This window comes from Lacerta agilis, chromosome 11 (genome assembly GCF_009819535.1).
Source record: "Lacerta agilis isolate rLacAgi1 chromosome 11, rLacAgi1.pri, whole genome shotgun sequence".
Classification (NCBI taxonomy): domain Eukaryota; kingdom Metazoa; phylum Chordata; class Lepidosauria; order Squamata; family Lacertidae; genus Lacerta; species Lacerta agilis.
Window position 1 is genome coordinate 16,976,089 of NC_046322.1, and position 20,235 is coordinate 16,996,323.

A 20,235-nucleotide genomic window follows, 5' to 3' on the forward strand; every position below is an offset into this window, starting at 1 on the left:
AAATAAAATAAAAATCTGTTTCTTTTAAATTTAATTTGGATTTTTGTATTTAAACCAGATTTTTTTAAATTTAAATCATATTTTTAAAATAAAATGCTTTCGAAGGAAAAATGTAAAGATAGTTTTCTATTTATGTTATACTCCAATGACTATTCATCAGGAAATAAGGATTTATTTTAAGTTTTTCATCTGTGCTAAAACTCAGTCTAAGTTTTTTTAAAACGTTTAACCACATCAGTTAACAAACATGGATACATATGCTAAAACATTGTTTTAGTTAAATAAATTGTTTAAATTGTTATTAAGGAAATAATTATTTTTCTCCTTCCAATAAAGTACAGCAGAAACATTGTCCAAATATAAACAGATAACTTGTTAAACCTCACAATAATTTCATAATTATCTGTCTATGTATTTCTAATAGTATAAGCAAATCAGTAATTTTTGATATAACTGTAAAAACTCCTCTGAAAATTTATCATTCAAAAAATGAAACCTTCATCTGGTTGTAAATATTAAGGTTATACCAGCAAGAATGAGTCTTTCTGTAAAAAGGTTTAAATCAAGTCTTACATTCGAGTGATTTAAATCGTGATTTAAATTGATTTGATTCAAATCAAATCCACCCTGAGTTCTACTAAACATTTCATACACAGCCCTCCTTGGCACAGTGCATATTGCCTCTCCTTTTACCTGCAGATCTGAACTTACAAATCCTTACTGCTTTATTTACTCGTCAATTTAGAATATATATATAGGCCTAAGCTAAAAGAGGAAGCAAACTCATTGAATTTACTTGAGTATTTTTTTTTTAAGTGGAAATAATTATAACAGTAGTTCTGATTAATCTGATGCAAGTTCATACCATTTGCTTTTCATTTGTGGGATCCTTTACATGGGCTTTTAGAGGTTTTACTATGGCCCAGCTAGTTAGCAGGATTCTTTCACAGGCCTGCAATTTTTTCCCCTTAAGGGAAAGCTTTTGGTTTTTGTGGTTCCCTCGGTAGCAAAAGGCTTGTATTTCAGGCAAGACATGGTTTGTTTGGGAAATAATCTTCAGGAAAGGAACGCTTGCTTCCTCATCCTCTTTGCATCTGACACTGTACTGTACTTGTTACAAGGGATTTCCATTCTTCTATACTGGAGGCGAGGATGTCTGTATTCTTTTATACTAGGGCCCTAGGGCCACCATGCCCGATGGTCAGCAATAGCAAGCTTTCTCGTTCTCTAATGCAGTCTTTCGGATGGATACCAGTGATTGTATCCTTTTTAGACCTTTTTGATTTAGTGGTGTTGTTGCTTGAGGGGTTAGTGAGCAGTTTATCAGGGGATTCTTTCAGCATGGGTTCCTCGTAAGTCATCTCTGCTAGCAGGGAGAAGGTGTTTGAGACCGGGATATTAAAAATATCCTTTGTTTTTTCAGGGGAAAAATCACTAATTTTTGTTTGCTTGGCAAGAGGCAGGCACACCAATTCCTCTCTATCCTCTCTATCCTCTGATTCTCTGGTAGGTTTCCCAGTTTCTCTCCTCTTATCAGCAGGGCTGCACGGTTGCTGAGTCACCTCTCTCTTCACACAATCGCCTCAAAGCTTCAAGGTCTGTAGATATCTCCCAAAATAACGAAAGGAATCCCCCTAATTAGTAAACTAAAGAGGCTAAAAAGTGCTATGGAGTGCCTAAATTTTATCAAACTTCTATACTCATTAAAACAATCTTTACAAGATAAAGTCAGAGAGCTCACGCTGACTAAGTGCCGTTCGCCATTTTGCTGCCCGATGATCAGTAAGAGTTGTCCAGCAACACCTGAAGGGCCACAGGATCTCTACCCCTGCTTGGGGCCTTGCTTTCATCTTCTGCAGAAGCTTCTGAATGAACACTTAAATATTTTTTGGCCAGCTGCGTGATGGAAGACGCTCTTTGGACATAATTAGTGAAACAGTCCTCATGATTCCAGAGCAGAGCCACACATGCTAGTATTGTAGTGGTGGAATGTGGATTGCCATTACTTTATTCTAGCAACATTTTCACACCAAATCCCCAAACTTCTTGTTGAACCAAAGAACACTTTGGTAGCCTTCCAAGAGGGGGAAGTTCAGTAAATGAATATGGCAATGTATGAGACCTTTAGGGCTTGCATTGTCTGTACTTAATGTCAACATTAAATCTTGATTTAATGGTTTTAATTTCGGCTGATAGGTATAAGATGAGTAGCATCCTGCACCAAAACTTGGCTAGTCCAGCTGACTTCATTCTACATTTTTCTTAAGTTTGGAAAACCGTTGAGGGGGGTGGAATTAAGCATGAATATATATATTTTTATACATAGCTTTTAATGGGGGAAACGGTTTTAAAAAGCTACAGTCGACTCACAACTTGCGAGCATTTAACTTGCACAATCACAGCTTTATGCACTTGGCAGCCAACTGGCTGTGATGACGCAGATTAAATTTACGCAAGGTGGAGAGCGGCTCCCATCAGCCCCAGCCAATGTGGCCAATAGTTAAGGGGGGGGAAAGAGGGCTGTAGTTCAAAATATCTGACTGTCAGTGGATCCCCAACATCTCTAGGAGTAGTCTTCCTCAGGCCTAGCAGGGATGCAACCTGGGATTTTCTGCATGCAAAGCATGGGCTCTGCCATTGAGATATGGCCTTTGTCTTGTTGGATCACCGTTGGGAAGGTCTTTTTTAATTATGCTTGTTAGGAGCAAGTCCAAGATAAAACAATTTTCATTTCAGTTAGTTGGCCTAGAATGGTGACTGCCATTCTTGAAGGAATTGGCACAAAGGGTGATACACAGCACAAATGAACTCCCCCCCCCAAAAAAAAATCTGTTCTGGGTCTCCCCCCAGATTTTGGCTGGGGCACAGGAAGTGGAGAGGGGAGAGTAAGTTGCGCCAAGCAAGCAGAAATCCTTGTGCTAGCAGAACTACTTTATTGGATACCGCCCAAAATGTCAGCCTGCAATTCCGGGAAGAAGAAATGTATATATTTTGTGACATGAATTGAGGATTAGTAATGTGATAGTGACGAACGTAAAATGTAATTTGACGTCCGTCGGTAGAGGAGCCTAAACAAATGGTTATTGAGATTGCATTTTCAGCGCAGGTTAGCTTTTTAATACGGTTTTGGGTCTCAATGCTTATGATGCATTTGCTGTTGTTCATCCCTTTGAATTGCTGTTGTGTTAATTTGGGGTCCAGTCTTGTCTACATGCAGGTGGGTTAAGCTAGGGAGTGAATTAACTGTCCACAGGGGTACGCAGCTAGGTTTCCATAATCCTGTGGGCTTCACTAAACAGCAGATGTCTATTAACACGACTCTAATTGTGTGTGTTAATTGCATTGCTCAGATTTATATTGTTATTGGCTGAAATCCAGGGATTCACATGTGTACTAGAGCCTTCAGGCAGTTTCAGCCCCCACTGGAAGCTCGTTTGAGTTTAGAAAGCAAACTTCTTTCCTTTAAAGTATTCAACTTGAAAGAAGTTTGGGGAACTTTGGTGCTGGGAGGTTCCACAGGAAACATCCATTGGATTACGGTCAGGGTAGCTACATTCAAGTAGATAGATCTTACCATTTATGATCCAGGTTTGTTGTTAGCTGGTTGCTTTCAAATGAAGTACTATTTTCTGGTAGATAAGTGATGGCAAACATTTCTTCATTTTATGTTTTGTAAAACGAGCACAGCTCTCCAATGCTCTGACACAGTGTAAACAGTAAAGCTATTGGAAATGTCATCCCCTGATTTTTCAGCCACCAGATCAAGTCTCTGCAGTACAGCAGCACAGGGGATGTCATTCTTGTTGTTGCGGGCAACTCCCAAGCCAAAGTCCTGGACAGAGATGGCTTTCCTGTAATGGAGTGTGTAAAAGGAGACCAGTACATCGTAGACATGGCAAACACCAAGGTAAGCAAAGGAATGCTTAACTTGAGCAGTGTGGCTTTTCCATACCATTTCCCCGTTCTCAGTGGAGGCTAAGGAAATGCTTCTTGATCGTCTGAATGAAGGATAGTGAGGAACGTGCAGGAGCATGTAGAGATCATTCTGCTGGGCACATTTGTTGCTCCACTCACTTTTGCCTTTGACCCCTCCCACCACTGGCATGCGGCCCCCAGAAGGGAATGAGGCCTCTGGGGTGAAAATGTGTCCCTGCTCCTGCATTAAAAGGAACCAGCTACATACAGATTAGTTACACAGTCCTGGCACGTTTGCCAGGAAGTAATCAAACAACTGTAAAAGGGTGTGAAAAAAAGGCAGAAACAGCCTGAGAAGAGCAGGAAAACTGCAAAAATGGAGTGAAAAGAGTGGGGGGGGGGGAAATGGTTAGCAATCCCAAGAGGCTTTGCACCAACTTTTGAGGCCTGTGGATTGAAGTTTGAGGAAGGAGATTTGGAGGCAATTGGAGGGTGCTTACAGGCTTTTTAGATGGTGTTCCCCACTATACATGATTTCATGTATACACGTGGTATCCAGGAACGTAACCCCCATCTTAATGGGGAGACACCTGTATAGTTGTAGTGATTTGAAATGGAATAAGCAGAGATGAAAGAAGGTGCAACTTGGGGTGGAAAAGTTGACAACTCTTAAATGTAAAATACCTGCGCATTTGATGTGGGCTGTTGATGAAACAGTTTGCAGAACACGTCATTCTGTTTAATAATGAGGGTGCCCGGTACTGTACCTCCAAATGAAATGTCAAGAAAGGAAGGCAACAAAAATAATTCTGCCTGGAGTTTTAATCATATGCACACCTTGGCTTCCGTTTTCTAGGGACACACAGCAATGCTGAATTCAGGATGTTGGCATCCCAAAATAAAGGAGGAATTTTTGACATGTTCCAATGATGGGTGAGTGTTGCTGCCAGACTTTTCTTTCCCTTTTGGATTTCTATTTCTGTGCTGAATTCCTCCCACTCACTCATTCACTCGGCAGAATTTATTATAGAGGTCAAGGATTAACTAGACCTGGTGTCTAAGCTGCATTATCAGTATTTGTACTCTGAAGCCGTCTTAAAAATTCCTCTTAGATTGTAGCCCTTAGCTTATAAAGTGCAGCTCAGACATTGCATTAAGGCAAGGTTCGAGTTTAGAAATGCGTAGGCCAAGCCTGGTTTCTCTGCTTTGTTTCTACATCCACTTAGCCCTTGCTTCTATGATGCAGGAGCTCATGGGAGCAGTGTGAGAGCCGTAACTTAAAACCATGGTTTATCATTTCAAAACCATGGTTTATTGATTTCAACCATTAGTCCAAATCATAGTTTGAAAATCCTGTTTTCTGAAGCGCTCTTCATTTGTTCACCCCACCCCTCTGTTCTCTGTTGCCTATTCCCAACACTTTCCTTTTTGAGGGGAGGTGTGTGTGTGTGTGTGTGTGTGTGTGAATGTCAATTGAAGTAGAGAAGGTTTCCTGTTGCAGGCATTCAGCTTCCAATGCATGGAGGGTGGTTGTGCAGAGGAGGAGTACCTGCATGTCCCTGTTTTCCTCCTCACTCAAGGGGCATAAAAGCCGAAGAGGGTTTGATTCTGGTTTGCCAACTAAATACAATGCTAAAATAATATTTAAGCTCATTTTAACCATGTTTTGCAGTTATGTCTGGAGAGAATTGGTGGGGGGGGGGTGTTAAAGATGGTTTCCCCAACCTGGAGCCCCATTTATGCTCCAATATACACATGGAACTCCCTTGTTCTCAAGGGCTTTGTTTAGCTTCAGTGGTGTGTACCACTACTAGTGTGCAAAAGGATGCTGTGTCCATTAAAATGAATGAGGCAACCATGTGTCCAGGAATCCCTATGTCTGAAAAGCTAAGTATCCAAAATACTGTGAGAGGAAAGTTTGAGATGACTGTTATAAATCAATAACAAAACTGAGTATATTTGGAGTACCTCTTCTTTTAAAATTCAGATATAAAGAGCATCTGCTCTGCTGTCCCCTGGTAGTGCAAGGATATCCACTTGCACAACAGGACTTCTCCCCCCATTCCTCCTATCTATGCATGTCCTACACCATCCCCAAATCTGCTCCAGAGGGTTGAGGGAACTCCTAGAACAGATTTAATGAACTCATAGGGGGAGGAGAGGTGGAGAACATTGCATTGCTCTAGGAGAAGTCCTTGTTCTGACAGAACGAAAGACTTAGCACTATGTTGGATTCCACCCAAAGAATTTTCAGTCCCTAGCACAGAAAAAGTTTAACATCTCAATAGCTGCTAAGATTAGATCTTATAACTTCTGTCTCTTAGGATTACAAGTAGTAAAGTATTTTTCTATTCTGTCACTTTTTTAAAAGTTAACATTTTTCTTAGCAGGACTGCTTTTGACAGTGAAAAATAAGAAATTGTATAGTCCAGACTTTCCCGTTTTCTCCGTATAAGCATGTGTTTAGCAGTTATACCAAATATGGGTTCAGGGAACGCTTAATGTTGAAACTGCTATCCTGATAAAGTGACTAAAATACATGGGAGCAGTGATATAAATGGATGTATAATTATGTTTCCAAAGACACTAAATTGCATTACTTAATAAGAAAGGTATTTGAAACTATTCTCTGCTAGCAGCAAGTGTCTCTTGTGCCAAGAATTGGGACTTAAGGTGCAAAAATGTAAAATCATAACAGACCTTTTATAGATTAACAGTAGTCATTTGTCACAGTGACAGAGCTACTTTCCGTACTAATTGGAGTGAAATGTTCTTTCTCAGAAATTAGCTGTGCCCTATGCAGGGATCTGTCCGAGCACTGCTGGAAGAAACAGTATACTGAAGGGTGGTGGGGTTTTTTGTGCCAGGGAGGCATGCTGCCATGTCTTCTAAACTGCAAATGATCTGATACTTAGTCAAAATACTATGAGGATTGGGAAACAATAGGATTAGATCCAAATACTTTCTTTGGAGTGCGGAACCTTAGGATTCATCCCATGGGTTCTATCCAATGGGTGTCCTTCCATGATCAATGGTTCCTGGATTAATTGGAGCCTTCTGCAAGTGAAAGAGTCATCCCTCTTCCTCCTGCAGTCCCCTCTAACACCTCTGACACTGTTCTGTGTAGGGTTATCAAAGTCTGGAGCAGATTATTGGGGGGCGGAGGTGGCCCAAAATCCCCTTAGCCCCTATTCTACTGACAGAAGCCTCCACCTGATAAAAGAAACCTTCAGTGGCAGGACACTGGTTGGATACAAACTATTGTTCTTACTCAAATCTTCAAATATCTAAAGTGCTTTCACATGGAAGATGGAGCAAGCTTGTTTTCTCCTGCTTTGGAGGGTAGGACCAAACCAATGGATCCAAGTTTCGAGGAGATTCCAACTCAAAATCAGGAAGAACTTTCTGACAGTAAGAGCTGTTTAGCTGTGGAACAGACTACTTCAGAAGGTGGTGGACTCTCCTTCCTTGGAGAAGCAGAGTTGGATGGCCATCTGTCATGGATGCTTTAGTTGAGTTTCCTGCATTGCAGAGGGTTGGACTAGATGACTCTCAGGGTCCCTTCCAACTCTACAATTCTATAATTTTACTTGTTGACATTTATATTGAAGGTATACAGCAGAAAGAGCATTAAGACTGCAGTTTATAAAAGGTATTGGAGCAAAAGTTACAGAGTGTGGCTATTTCTGAATCTGGCCTGCCCAAGGCTTAGCATGTAAGCTGTATACATGGTGCAGCATCTCTCTGGTTCCCACAGTGCTGTGCTTTCATTGCAGTTATACCTTCATATGGGACAAAGTAGAATAATCAAGTTCTGAATGTGTGTTCTTGTGTGCGTTTTTATAGATAGATAGCTAATAGCTAAACCTTTTCTTTGTAATTCATTCAGTCCTTTGCAGAGGGCTGCAAGGTTCCTTATTAAAATGATGGGACTTGGTTGCTTGTGACTTGCAGTTACTTTGGCTCCCTACTTCTCCATTTTCACCACTGCCTGAATCTGTGGCCTGGTCTGCACAGCTCATTCAGCCAAGCTGCAGCTCACCAGTACCACAGAGAAATGCTTGCAGCTGCTTTGCTCTTTCCTGGGACTGTTTACTCCTGCGCCACGCTGAACCTAAGCATGAGCCGTAGCCAAGAAATACTTCATGCAAACCAGATCAATGTAAAAAACAAAACAATGTTTCCCCCCTTTGAGTTTTTGTTTATGGATAAACCTAGTTTCATATCCTGGTTATTAATGCAGTTACTGCAGTTTGGACAGCATTGTCTGTACCTGCTTGCTATACCTTTAAGGGCAAATGAACCTTTCTATATATTCATAGTGTATTATTCCTTTATCCCTGAACTGAGGATTTACCTTTGCAGACATTAGGATTTTCACACCAGCTGCTGAAGCCCTAGTCCTGGAAGTGGCATAGAATTGATTGATAACAAATTGGACTCCCCTTTTTCATCTGGGCATTTCATTATATTCAAACTGAGTATTGCATATTATTTTTTGATTAATTCATACGGGATGAGGCAACTATATACCTTCCATTTTGTGTTTCAATTATGTGTAAGTTTCTTTACCATTGAAGCCTTTACGATAAGTGTTGTTTCATATGCTGGCTACTGGGTGGTGCTCAAGCATTAAAAATCAGTTCTCACTTTTCCCAGGGAACTAGTCTCAACACGGCAAAGGCTTCTGGTTTCCATCGGCCACAGGAATAGAAATCTCAGAGTTGTTCCCAAAGTCTCTGTTTTTCTTGGCAGTCTGCTCTCAGAGGGGCTAATGGAAACAAATGCCTACTTACAATGTTCTTTGAGTTAATGTGGTTACTGTTCCAGCAAATTAGGCTTCATTATTATTATTATAACCTATAATCTATGGGATGTGGCTTTTGTTTTGAAGGACACAATCAATTTTATCTTGTTTTCAGAAATATAACTACAGCTAATGTTTAATAAGGCAACAGAAAACAAACAGGAACTGGCTAGCATTTGGGTCACATATATCTAATACAGTAGTCTTGGAGCAGGCAGGTGTGTGTACATAGATGCACACACACAGCCACATACACACTTACCTATGTTGAGTTGTGATGGCTATGTAGTTAAAGCTGGGCTGCTGACGAACAAGATGGGGATATGCTGAGTAACAACATAATGTTGAGTGATGGTTAGAGAGAGAGAGAACCTGGGTGGGAGTTGGAATGGAGTATCTTAGAAATGGGTAGGGTTAATTGGCTGAAACTTTAACAGGAGTACTCCCTCCCCATTGCAATATGAATTAGTACCTCTGATGTTCAAGCAGGGTAAATGTGTGCAAATTGTTTGGAAACGTCATTAAGGTCCATATTCCCTAGGCTTTTCTCTTACCATTATTTTAAATTGACAGCCATTTCAGATGAGTAGAAAATTCATCCACATGGCAAAGAGATACTAGACCCATACTCTCTCACTAAAACAGCAGAAGGGGCAACTTATCGACTGAAGGGGTGTTGTGTGTATGTGTTTGTTGTCAGCATTTATAGCGCTTTGTGCAATGTCCAAATTAAGTTGTCTGCTGTCCTTGCCTGTAAGGAGTTGTAGTCCCTGTATTGCAGATAGAGAGAATGGTTCACAGAGAACAGCTTGTCTAAGGCCACCTGGTGAGCTCACTGGCAGAGGCGAGATTCAACTGGGATAATTTCAAATTTGTAGCTCAAGCTGCTGATTGCTATCCTACACCCTACTTTTTGTCTAAGGGGCTTACATAGAATTTCCCAGTTACCTCCCATCCAGGTAGCTTGTAGCATCAGGCACCCTTAGCTCCAGCAGCAGAATTGAACCATGTGCCAAGTCTTGAGCAGCTTCTTGTGTTCTTCATATTTTGTAATAAAACTAGTGTGTGGTACATTGTGGAAGGCACCTTGGGCCTAGAAGACAAATACAACCCTCTGGGGGCTGTGCATGGCTCTTGGGCCTCTTTGCAGGTTATTCCTCTCGCTCCCCGGGCTGCCTCTCTCACTGGTCCTACTTCCCACCCCAAGTAGTTTAGCCGGGCTGGTATGTGACCTTGAACTCTGACAATGCCTCCTGCTTGTCCGGATGGAGGACGGAGGGGGGGAGTGTAGAAACAAGCCTACTGTACAATGGTAAAATTGGCAGCATGTGGCCCTTGGAAAGTTGCCAAGAAGGGAGTCTGGCTGAAAAAGATTTCCCACACAGACACAACATCTCTATATAATAGTGCTATATTGCACTACCAAAACAGTGATGCAGCCTAACTGTTACTGTGCCATAAACTTTTGCACCTATCCAGTTACCTCTCATCCAGGTTCCCGATCAGGATCAAATGAATCCTAGGCCATCAAACGATCCCAGACAGAAGCTGGTGTGTTCTAAAACTTAACTTGTGCTCATATGCTTGAATTGCGAGACTGACATGGTTGAGAAGGAAATGGCGAAGTGTCCCTGGAACAGACCTGTTTTGTTTTTGTTTTGACATTTAAGGGTTAGAATTGAGAGACGTAGCAACTAATTAAAAAGGGGGGGATATATCTTGGTCCAAGCACAGCTGTTGCAGTGCACAAGTGTCAGTCACTTTTGAACTTAGTGTAATCCCACCTGCTTTTGTTCTAGTGTTAATGGTACGCTTATTCTGTACTTTATTAAATTAAAATGCAACATCAGCTCATTTCTTTTTTTAAAAAAAGACATAGACTAATGCTTTTATGTTGGACATCGGCAAGCGTGGACAATGAAACCTTCTGCACTTGACTTAGGTTAGTTTCTCACATTACCAGCTGAGGGCCCCCCAGTGTTGTAAATGATTGCTGATGAACTTAAACATGCCCAGGATAAAACAGCACCTGTTTAAATATTGAAAGTGACCCAGATCAACCAGATGCTGGTTCTGAGAGTTGCTTGGTGGTGGCTGGGGAGAACCTTCAGTACCTTTCTGTCTGTAAGTTTTAAATTGATGGCCACCCAAGTTCTTATTAATAAATCAGATACTTTGATGCACAGCTCTTTTACTCACCATTGATTTTTTTTTTTTTGCAAGCATTTCAGATAATGACTTTCCTAGCTAACAATGGCTTTAATACCCAAAGGTTGTGCTGCCGTAAAATCTCTGACAAAGTCGGGCTTCAGCATGTTAATATTTATAGCCCTTCCAGCATGCTATCATCCCTGAAGTCCTTCCACTGTTTTCTGGACTGGGCCAATGAAGATCTGTGCAGGAACCTGCACCTGGGCCAGCAAATATATCACCAAATATAGCAGGGGTGAGAAACCTCTCGCCCTCCAGATATTGCTGGACTACAACTCCCATCATCCTCTGACCATCAACCATGCTTCCTGAGGCTGATGAGAACTGAACAATCACAGGTTACTCATCCCTAAATCTGAGAACTGGAATGTAAATGTAGCAGGTTTTAGCCAGAGTGAATTGTTTTTGTTTTTGTTTGTTTGTTTGTTTTATTTACCTTATCAGAATTAAAACAAAATTAAAATCATCAAAATTTCTTGAGTGGTTTGCAAACTGCCTTGTGAAGTAGCATAAGGACTCGTATAACAGCAAAATGGGCATTGTTGTGATCAGAACGCTGCTATATATCCTCAAAATTTTCACAAACGGTGCTAGTCAGAGTTACAGGAAATAATAGCAGCTTAAAATGTATGTACAGTAAGCAGTTGTTTTATTAAGCGGGAAAGTGTTTATAGGTGCTACCTGTTTCTCACAGGAGAAGTTGGCTTCTATTTATGTGGAAAAAATATTTCTAGATGTTTCTGCGGGGCATTGATTTTGTGAATGCTGAAAATCCTCAAATATTTGAAATGTTTAATGTGATTTGGCCTATTTTGTTTCCAGACATGACATCTGCTCCTCAGTGAGGAGAACACGCTCATGTCCCCAGCACATCCAATCCTGGAAAGTGTGGAATTTTCCAAACTTTGTGTGTGAGGTTATATTTAGGACTGCACCAGTAATGAATGTGTGTTTCTTGGGAATTGGTAAACATCTTTAAGTGCTGCTATTTGAAACACAGCAATAAACAAAATAATTTATAGAGTTCTAAAAGTCCTAGGCTTTCATGTAAAAACAAAATTGGAATATGAGATGAATCATCAGGGGTTTTTCAATTTTTATCTGGCTTTTTTCTTACCACACATGGGATGTCTTATTTTTGTGAATAAGCAAGATGGAGCTGAGTGATATTAAATTCCCACACAGCAGGTGTTCTGTGTCCCTAGCCTCTCTCTCCTTGCCCCCCACCCCCTCTTTCAGAAATGGAATTGCAGCCAACCTTGAAATTTAGCAGTCTTGAGTTTTGTGATTTGTCATCGGAGCCAGAAGTGTGGTTTATCTTGCAGCTGGTTTATTGTAAGAAAGTTCCTTTACCGGATCTCGCTCTTTCCATCTCTTAGCTACCCAACTTAACACTTGGACTTCTTCCTTTTTTTAATAGCATACCTTGAAAATGTTTATCTCCGACTTCCTAGGACCGTCTCAATAATGCCATCTGGAACTAGAGTTTTCATGTGTTTGTGTGTGTGTATGACTCTGTCTCTATCCGTTGGCTCTGACTTCAATTACCCTGCCTTCTGCCCTACCAGTTCCTGTGGGCAACATCCACCACTCTTTGAGTAAGGAAGCTCTTTTCTTAGCGTCCCCTCAATCTGAAGTTTAGAGGGTGGCCTCAAGAGGGGGCCTTTTTAGTGGCATCCCCTTCCAAGTTGCTCTTAGGAAACTGCCTGATGCCCACTTTGTTGACTTCTCAGCGCCGTTCTAATATTTTTTGTTCACTTTCGTTATTTCAGTCCCTCTGGTTTGGTTATTGGTTCAGTTCCCTCAGCTGCTGGTTGTTTTTAGCTCCTTCCAATATCATTGTGCTGGTGTTTTTGTATTTGGGCTTTATGCTGAGTTGGATTAATTGTGCATTGTAGCATGGTTAAATTACACTTTATTTCTTAAATGCCTAAATAGTTAATTTGATGAGGCATTTAACACGTATAAGTAGCAAACAGATACATGATCCTAAAGGGAAAACCTCCAGTGCATCTTCATTGAAAACAAAAGCCATTTTGCTTCACTCATTGTGGTCAGGTGTCTAAAATCAGTCCACAATACAGCACCACCCTCATAATTGTTTGCAAAGTGAAGCAAATTTAGAACAGTCAAGTGAATTAGATTGTGACAGTCTCAGAAAGGGAAAACAAAACTTTCAGTTTGCTGTTGATCCATTTTCACCATGCAAATGATTTCTGCAACCATGACCATGGTGCACAAAAGCTGGAGATGAAAGTTATTAGTCTGAACACCTCCTGCGTCATCACAGTGTTATACAAACATTTTGTGCTCTGTACACAGCTAATGCTGGCCAGGCTGTAGTTTTCTGAGCAGCTGGACTAGTAGAGAAGTCACGCCAAGGCCAATACCAGACATTTGAATAAACAGCACATATCATTAGTTTTTGTTTAGATTACAGCATTTGTCTTCACCATTTCAAGACCACCTGACAAGGAGCACAGGCAGCTAAACTACTACACATCTGTGTTGGTACTCAGTTGGTACAGTTGGTACATACTGTGTTTGTTTTTAAGCAGAAGATCACTGATTTAATGGGCAAGCCTGAAGCTCTTTGCTCTTTTCCATTTATTCCCATTTGAGGCCAATGATAGTATTGAGAGGAATCGTCTAAACCAGCATCTGTGTGATGTATTTAAGGCTTCCGTCTTGCCTGGGAGCAAGTCCCATTCGGCTCATGAGACTTATCTCTAGAGGAAATATGCTTGGGATTGTGTTTAGACCTTGGAGATTGAAAGACTACTAGGTCTTACAGTGTGAAAATAGTTCATTTGCTATGTTTTCCAATCTCTTGCTTCTTCCGAAAAGATTAGGGTGGCATGCGTAACTCTCTTCCTTCCAGCACTCATTGATCCTTACAGCAATGCTGTAAAGTAGGTTAGGTTGAGAGAGAGGGTGACAGGCTCACGGTCACCCAGTAAACTTCATGGTTAAGTGGAGATTTGAACCTGGGTCTTCCCATTCCTAGTTAAACACTTGAACCACTATGCTACACTCACTCACGTATCTCACAGATTGATTTAGAACCGAACCCAATGGGAGGTTTCTCTTTGATACCGCTGTAAGGAGTATTCTTGCAAATCAATCATAGCAAGAAATTTGAAGGTAACAGGGATAATCAAGCAATGGGACATGGTGTGAGTGTTTGCAATTCAGTGAGAATCAGCAAAACCTGAATATAAGTGCTCTGATGTTTTAGAGCTTTATGTTTCGCTCTTCGTTAAATAATTAGAAAGAATCTGACTAAAATGAAAATTAAAAAATAGGGTCCCACCAAGTGCCACACAAGCTATTCCTAAGCCAGGAAAACTGAAGCCCACACTGCAAGGTGGGCATCCATCTGTCTCAGGAGAGAATGGAGGAGTGCGCCCGGTTGTGCTCCTGCAGATGCGTCATGGCGTTTCTTCTCTCTGAGCTTTTCCCAGCAGTCATTCTTCCTGCAAGACAAGACTGTAATACAGGGAGGGTAAGATGGAGCAAAAATTACTGACAAACCCTTTCCCTTCTACGTGGTTAGTATGCAGAGAAAGATATTGTGTAGGCCATCAATGCTTCCCTTGCTTGTGTGTTACATCTTGCATCCATTGGTTAGGGCACTGGTGGGAGCAAGTTGCGCTACTTATCAGCAGTTGGGTGGAGTGATGCCAGCAGGCTTTCCTTTTATTGTCGCCAAAAGAGATAGGTTGTTTTTCTAAGCAAAAGACAGAAAATTCAGAAAAGGGTCCTGCAAATATCCGTGGCAGGACTTGGCCTCCGCAGGCTCTCTGTGGCTGTAGCACGGAGACCAATAAGCAGTCGAGAGCATTTAACCCAGCTGCAGTGCTGAGCCTCTCTGCTCTCCAGGACCAGAAGGACCAGGAATTGGAAACATGTGTTCTACTACTGAGTTACGGCTTCCTTTGAGTCCTAAAGGATGTGAGTCTGATACCTTCTTTCCAGAAGTGTGCTAAGAAATTGCAAAGTGGAATGTGTTAATGCCCTATAAAAGGTTGGGTTCTTTAGTTTTAAACACCCTTGGTGCCTGGTTCATTTTATGTTTAATGCACACATGTTTTAACTTGCCTCTTGTAGTACCACTGTGTGACTCAAATGTATACACCAAGACCCCGCACAAGACCCCTTTATATCAGTGGTTCAGACAGCTTCGTGCACCCAGCAGGGACCCTGGATAGAGTTGTCTCCTCTGCTGAAGTGACCTGAAAAGCCCTTTAACATGCTAGACCTTCTGGACTGGCACTGCATTTCTTACTGGCCCATTGCTGAGTTAGACACAGGCATATCTCTACAAACTAGATCCTTTTTCCTGACCCTCTTAGGCTTCATTCTAGCTGAATCTAAGTTTTAATAGTTTGCAGCCACAGTCATGGTGAAGAAACTGAGCGAACCACTTTTGCTGGTTGATCTTAGCGTAGATTCTGCATTGCAAGTGTAATTATTATATGTTTATCAGATAGCAAAGCACAAAAATATAATTTTATTTTTTAAATTTTGAAGTTATAGCTGAAGCCTTAGAGGACATTATTTTGATTTGGAAACAGCAGAGAAAGAGTTAATTTCACAAAATGCAATTTTTGACATGACATTAAATAGTATTCCTGGAGGCCCTTGGCTTAATGCTATGAAAATTCAGTGTGTATGTGTATCTCTGCTTTTTATCTCCGGTTGTCTTACTGATGCTTTATTCGTTCTGCATATTTTAATCATGCATTTGGGAACACTTTTCTGGGAATTGCAGTACTTTTTTTCAGTGGTCCTGAAGAATATTTACAACTGTTGCTGAAAAGATGAGCAAGTTCTTGTTTTTAAAGGGCGGGGGTTTGCCTTGGAATGATTTTGTTGGGTTTTTTCATATATATAAAAGTATGTGCATTAGGTTAGGTGCAGCCCCATCAAAATACATGCTAGATCTTTAAAAGTCTGCTTCTAAGCATTGTCACTGCTGAATGCACCCCCCCCCCAAGATCATACCTGTTAGTAGTAGTATAATTTGTTCATCTAATCCGCAGGGTGGTGAACGCTTCCCTCTGTGAGGGAGTCTTCCCATACCCGCTGAAAGAGGCAGTCATTAAACCGCTTCTTAAAAAAACATCTTTAGACACGGCCAATATGGCCAACTATCGCCCAGTCTCAAATCTACCATTCTTGGGCAAGGTGATTGAGCGGGTGGTTGCTGAACAACTCCAGGCATGCCTGGAGGATGCGGACCATTTGGATACCTTCCAATCGGGATTCAGGCCTCATCATGAGACTGAAACTGCCTTGGTCGCACTGGTCGATCTCCGGCGGGCTAGGGACAAAGCTGAGAGGTGTTTCCTAGTTCTGCTGGATCTCTCAGCGGCCTTTGACACCATTGACCATCACATCCTTCTGGACTGGCTAGAGGGGTTGGGAGCTGGGGGCACTGTTATACAGTGGTTCCGCTCCTTCCTCCTGGGCCGTGTTCAGAAAGTGGTGGTGGGGGATGAGTGTTCAGACCCCTGGGTTCTCACTTGTGGGGTGCCTCAGGGTTCCGTCCTCTCCCCCATGCTTTTTAATATCTATATGAAGCCGCTGGGAGAGATCATCAGGGGGTTTGGGCTGGGCGTTCATCAGTATGCGGATGATACCCAGCTCTACCTCTCTTTCAAATCAGAACCAGTGAAGGCGGTGAAGGTCCTGTGAGAGTGCCTGGAGGCGGTTGGAGGATGGATGGCGCCTAACAGATTGAGGTTGAATCCTGACAAGACAGAAGTACTGTTTTTGGGGGACAGGGGGTGGGTGGGTGTGGGGGATTTCCTGGTCCTGAACGGGGTAACTGTGCCCCTGAAGGACCAGGTGTGCAGCCTGGGAGTCATTTTGGACTCACAGCTGTCCATGGAGGCGCAGGTTAATTCTGTGTCTGTGTCCAGGGCAGCTATCTACCAGCTCCATCTGGTACGCAGGCTGAGACCCTACCTGCCCACAGACTGTCTCGCCAGAGTGGTACATGCTCTAGTTATCTCCCGCTTGGACTACTGCAATGCGCTGTACGTGGGGCTACCTTTGAAGGTGACCCAGAAACTGCAATTAATCCAGAACGCGGCAGCTAGACTGGTGACTGGGAGTGGCCGCCGGGACCACATAACACCGGTCCTGAGAGATCTACATTGTCTCCCAGTACGTTTCCGAGCACAATTCAAAGTGTTGGTGCTGACCTTTAAAGCTCTAAACGGCCTCGGTCCTGTATACCTGAAGGAGCGTCTCCACCCCCATCTTTCAGCCCGGACACTGAGATCCAGCGCCGAGGGCCTTCTGTCGGTTCCCTCACTGCGAGAAGCAAAACTACAGGGAACTAGGTAGAGTGCCTTCTCGGTAGTGGCGCCTGCCCTGTGGAACGCCCTCCCATCAGAGGTCAAGGGAATAAACAACTACCTGACATTCAGAAAAAACCTGAAGGCAACCCTGTTTAGGGAAGTTTTTAAACTGTGATATCTTAAATGTATTTTAATATTTGATGGAAGCCGTCCAGAGTGGCTGGGGAGACCCAGCCAGATGGGTGGGGTACAAATAAATTATTATTATTATTATTATTATTATTATTATTATTATTATTATTAAGTTCTCGTGTGTATCAGGAAAATAAATGCAATTGCCGGCATGGCAAAAGAGCATATTCTCACTTCAAATGGCAGTGGACTGGTAGATTGCATGTTGCACCAGCACTCTGATCCCTGTTTAGAAATCTCAAGAGCTACAGGCTTAATTACAAACACAAACTTATGTGTTAACCTAAATCTTGTGGCCTTTCTCTAGGAGATAGTCACACTGTGTATTTTACTTCCTTTTAGCATGTATGACTACATCCAAACGTTTGCTGATTGAATTCAGTGTGTTAATTTTGTTTGAAAATTAAGTTTGTTTGCATGCATCTAAAAACTAGTTAGCCTATTCTTTGCCAGAGATTCATATGGGGTCTACTATTGCCAGCATGCTCTGTACCTCTTATTGCCAATAAGGCAATATGGTAGGTGGAATGCATGGTGAATCTGTTTGAAAAAAAGAATAGAAAGCAAAAGCTCGCAGTTCTGTGTGAGTTTTATGCCTGAGGTGGTTGCAAGTGCAAGGGAACATCCCCCTTGGCACTCCACGACTCAAGACCCAGAATCTTGAAGAATTGCACCTCTGTAGTAACATGTGGCTATATAGTACCATTACAATGAAAGGGGAGAAGCACTAGACATCTTGCAGGTTGTACACAATAAGGAAACCTGAAATCCAAATTGCATGGGTTTGGACCACGTGTGGTCAGCAAGATCCGATCAGAAAACTGGAAAGAAATTGAGGAATGAGGGAAACCAAAGGATGAAAGTACCCAATATTACCTGCTCCAAAGTGCAGAGAAAGAGTAGGTGATGGCTGGGCTTGACAGGCATTGTGGTCCAAAACATCTGCATGGCACCAAGTTTGTAAAGGCTGACGGACACCATAGTCTGCTTCCTTGGTTGTGCATGCAAGAACCTACAGTTTGCACAGTGAAGGTCAAGAAGTTAAGGGGCATGCTCAGGATAACAGCAAGGCAGAGCATCTCAGTAGCAAGATAAAATGCTTTTAATAGTACATCATATTCCTCTTTATTTTTTATTGTATTGCTGCCTAAAATACTGTGTTTTGTAGGGTGTCTCAGGGAGGTGTTAACAGTTTTACTGGTCTTTCTGCACCTTAGGATGTTTCTAGTCTAAACCCGCAAATTATTCTACACGGCCTTTGGAAACAAAAGCAGTATGATGTATGCTCCGCACTTTGGTTCATTCTGCGGCAGTGGAAAGTTTACTGTCAAATCTCTCCATATTGAGATGTACGTGCATGGGTGTCAGTGTGATTTAGCATCTACTGGCAAACGTTCTGCTCTCCCAGAGTTGAACTCTGAGATAAGATGCAGATCTTCCTTCATCATCGTAAAACTACTAGACTGTGTCCATTCTTTCTACCCAAAATAAATACCTGGCTTGTAGTACTTTGCTTCTTCTGTTGTGCAAACGATCAGGCACAAGGTTAATAGGAAGCACGGGGGGGGGGGAGTAAGTGTATGAAAGCACCAAATAGTGCTTTCAAGACCAACCTCAGTGTGTGTGTGTGCGCGCGCGCGTGCACGCTAAAATGCTAGAACCAAACACACTTGTAGCTGAGAATTAAAGTGTAAGCTTGATGACTGCTGTGTTCTCATCTAAAATCACATACCCTGAGCCAAAGCAGGCCAGAGCCCCAGCCGTGCTAAGTACAAGTGGTTTCTGTACAAGTTGTTCACTGAGAGCCAGTGTGGTGTAGTGGTTAAGAGCGGTAGACTCGTAATCTGGGGAACCGGGTTCGTGTCTCCGCTCCTCCACATGCAGCTGCTGGGTGACCTTTGGCTAGTCACACTACTTTGAAGTCTCTCAGCCCCACTCACCTCACAGAGTGTTTGTTGTGGGGGAGGAAGGGAAAGGAGAATGTTAGCCGCTTTGAGACTCCTTCGGGTAGTGATAAAGCGGGATATCAAATCCAAACTCTTCTTCTTCTTCTTCTTCTTCTTCTTCTTCTTCTTCTTCTTCTTCGGCAAGCTGCAGTAGTCGGGTGCAGAAACCAGAGTAGTGATTCACATCTGAGAGAGGAAATATTCATCCACTTAAAGATCGGTAGCATATAACCTCTAATATTTGTGCTTGCACATCTTGAGTAGAGCAGTGGCTAGCCCCAAGCATTTCCAGTTTTCTGCACATAGTGGGGTTCTGTGTGTTGACTGGATGCAACTTTGTGATTATAGACCAGAAGAAGACAATCTTTTTTCTCTTTTTTTAACCACATAAACATCTGCTGGATCAGGCCATTGGCCCGTTTGTCCAACATCTGGATTTCACAGTGGCCAACCAGATGCCTATGGGAAACCTGCAAGTAGGGCCAGAGTACTGTAGCACTCTTCTCACTTGTGAATCCCAGCAGCTGGTATCTGGAGGCATGCTATCTCTGGCAGTGGAAGCGGAACATTGATTTTGTGACTAGTAGCCATTGATAGCCTCTCCTGGATAGTGATTTGGGAAACATCATAAGCTATAGCGTGTTGGTTAAAGAAATCTCTGTGTGTGTGTGTGTGTGTGTGTGTGTGTGTGTGTCTGTCTCTCTCTCTCTCTCTCTCTCACACACACACGCACACGACAATTATTAACACTCCCATGTTTTGTTGTTATTCCTCAGATGCACCTACCTCTAAGGTCATTATGAGATAGTACCTTGCTTTTTGCTACTCTCTGCTGGCAGCTGTTTCAGCCTTG

The 20,235-nt window shown here is 42.3% G+C and overlaps 1 protein-coding gene across 1 annotated transcript in view; it reads left to right on the forward strand.

Annotated features, from left to right (window-relative positions):
* WDR70 (WD repeat domain 70) overlaps positions 1-20,235 on the forward strand; it is a 109,241-nt gene that overhangs the window by 22,544 nt on the left and 66,462 nt on the right. The window contains exons 8-9 of the mRNA XM_033164137.1: positions 3,754-3,907; positions 4,772-4,848. Coding sequence (XP_033020028.1) covers positions 3,754-3,907; positions 4,772-4,848 — 231 coding nt within the window. The remainder of the gene's footprint in view (positions 1-3,753; positions 3,908-4,771; positions 4,849-20,235) is intronic.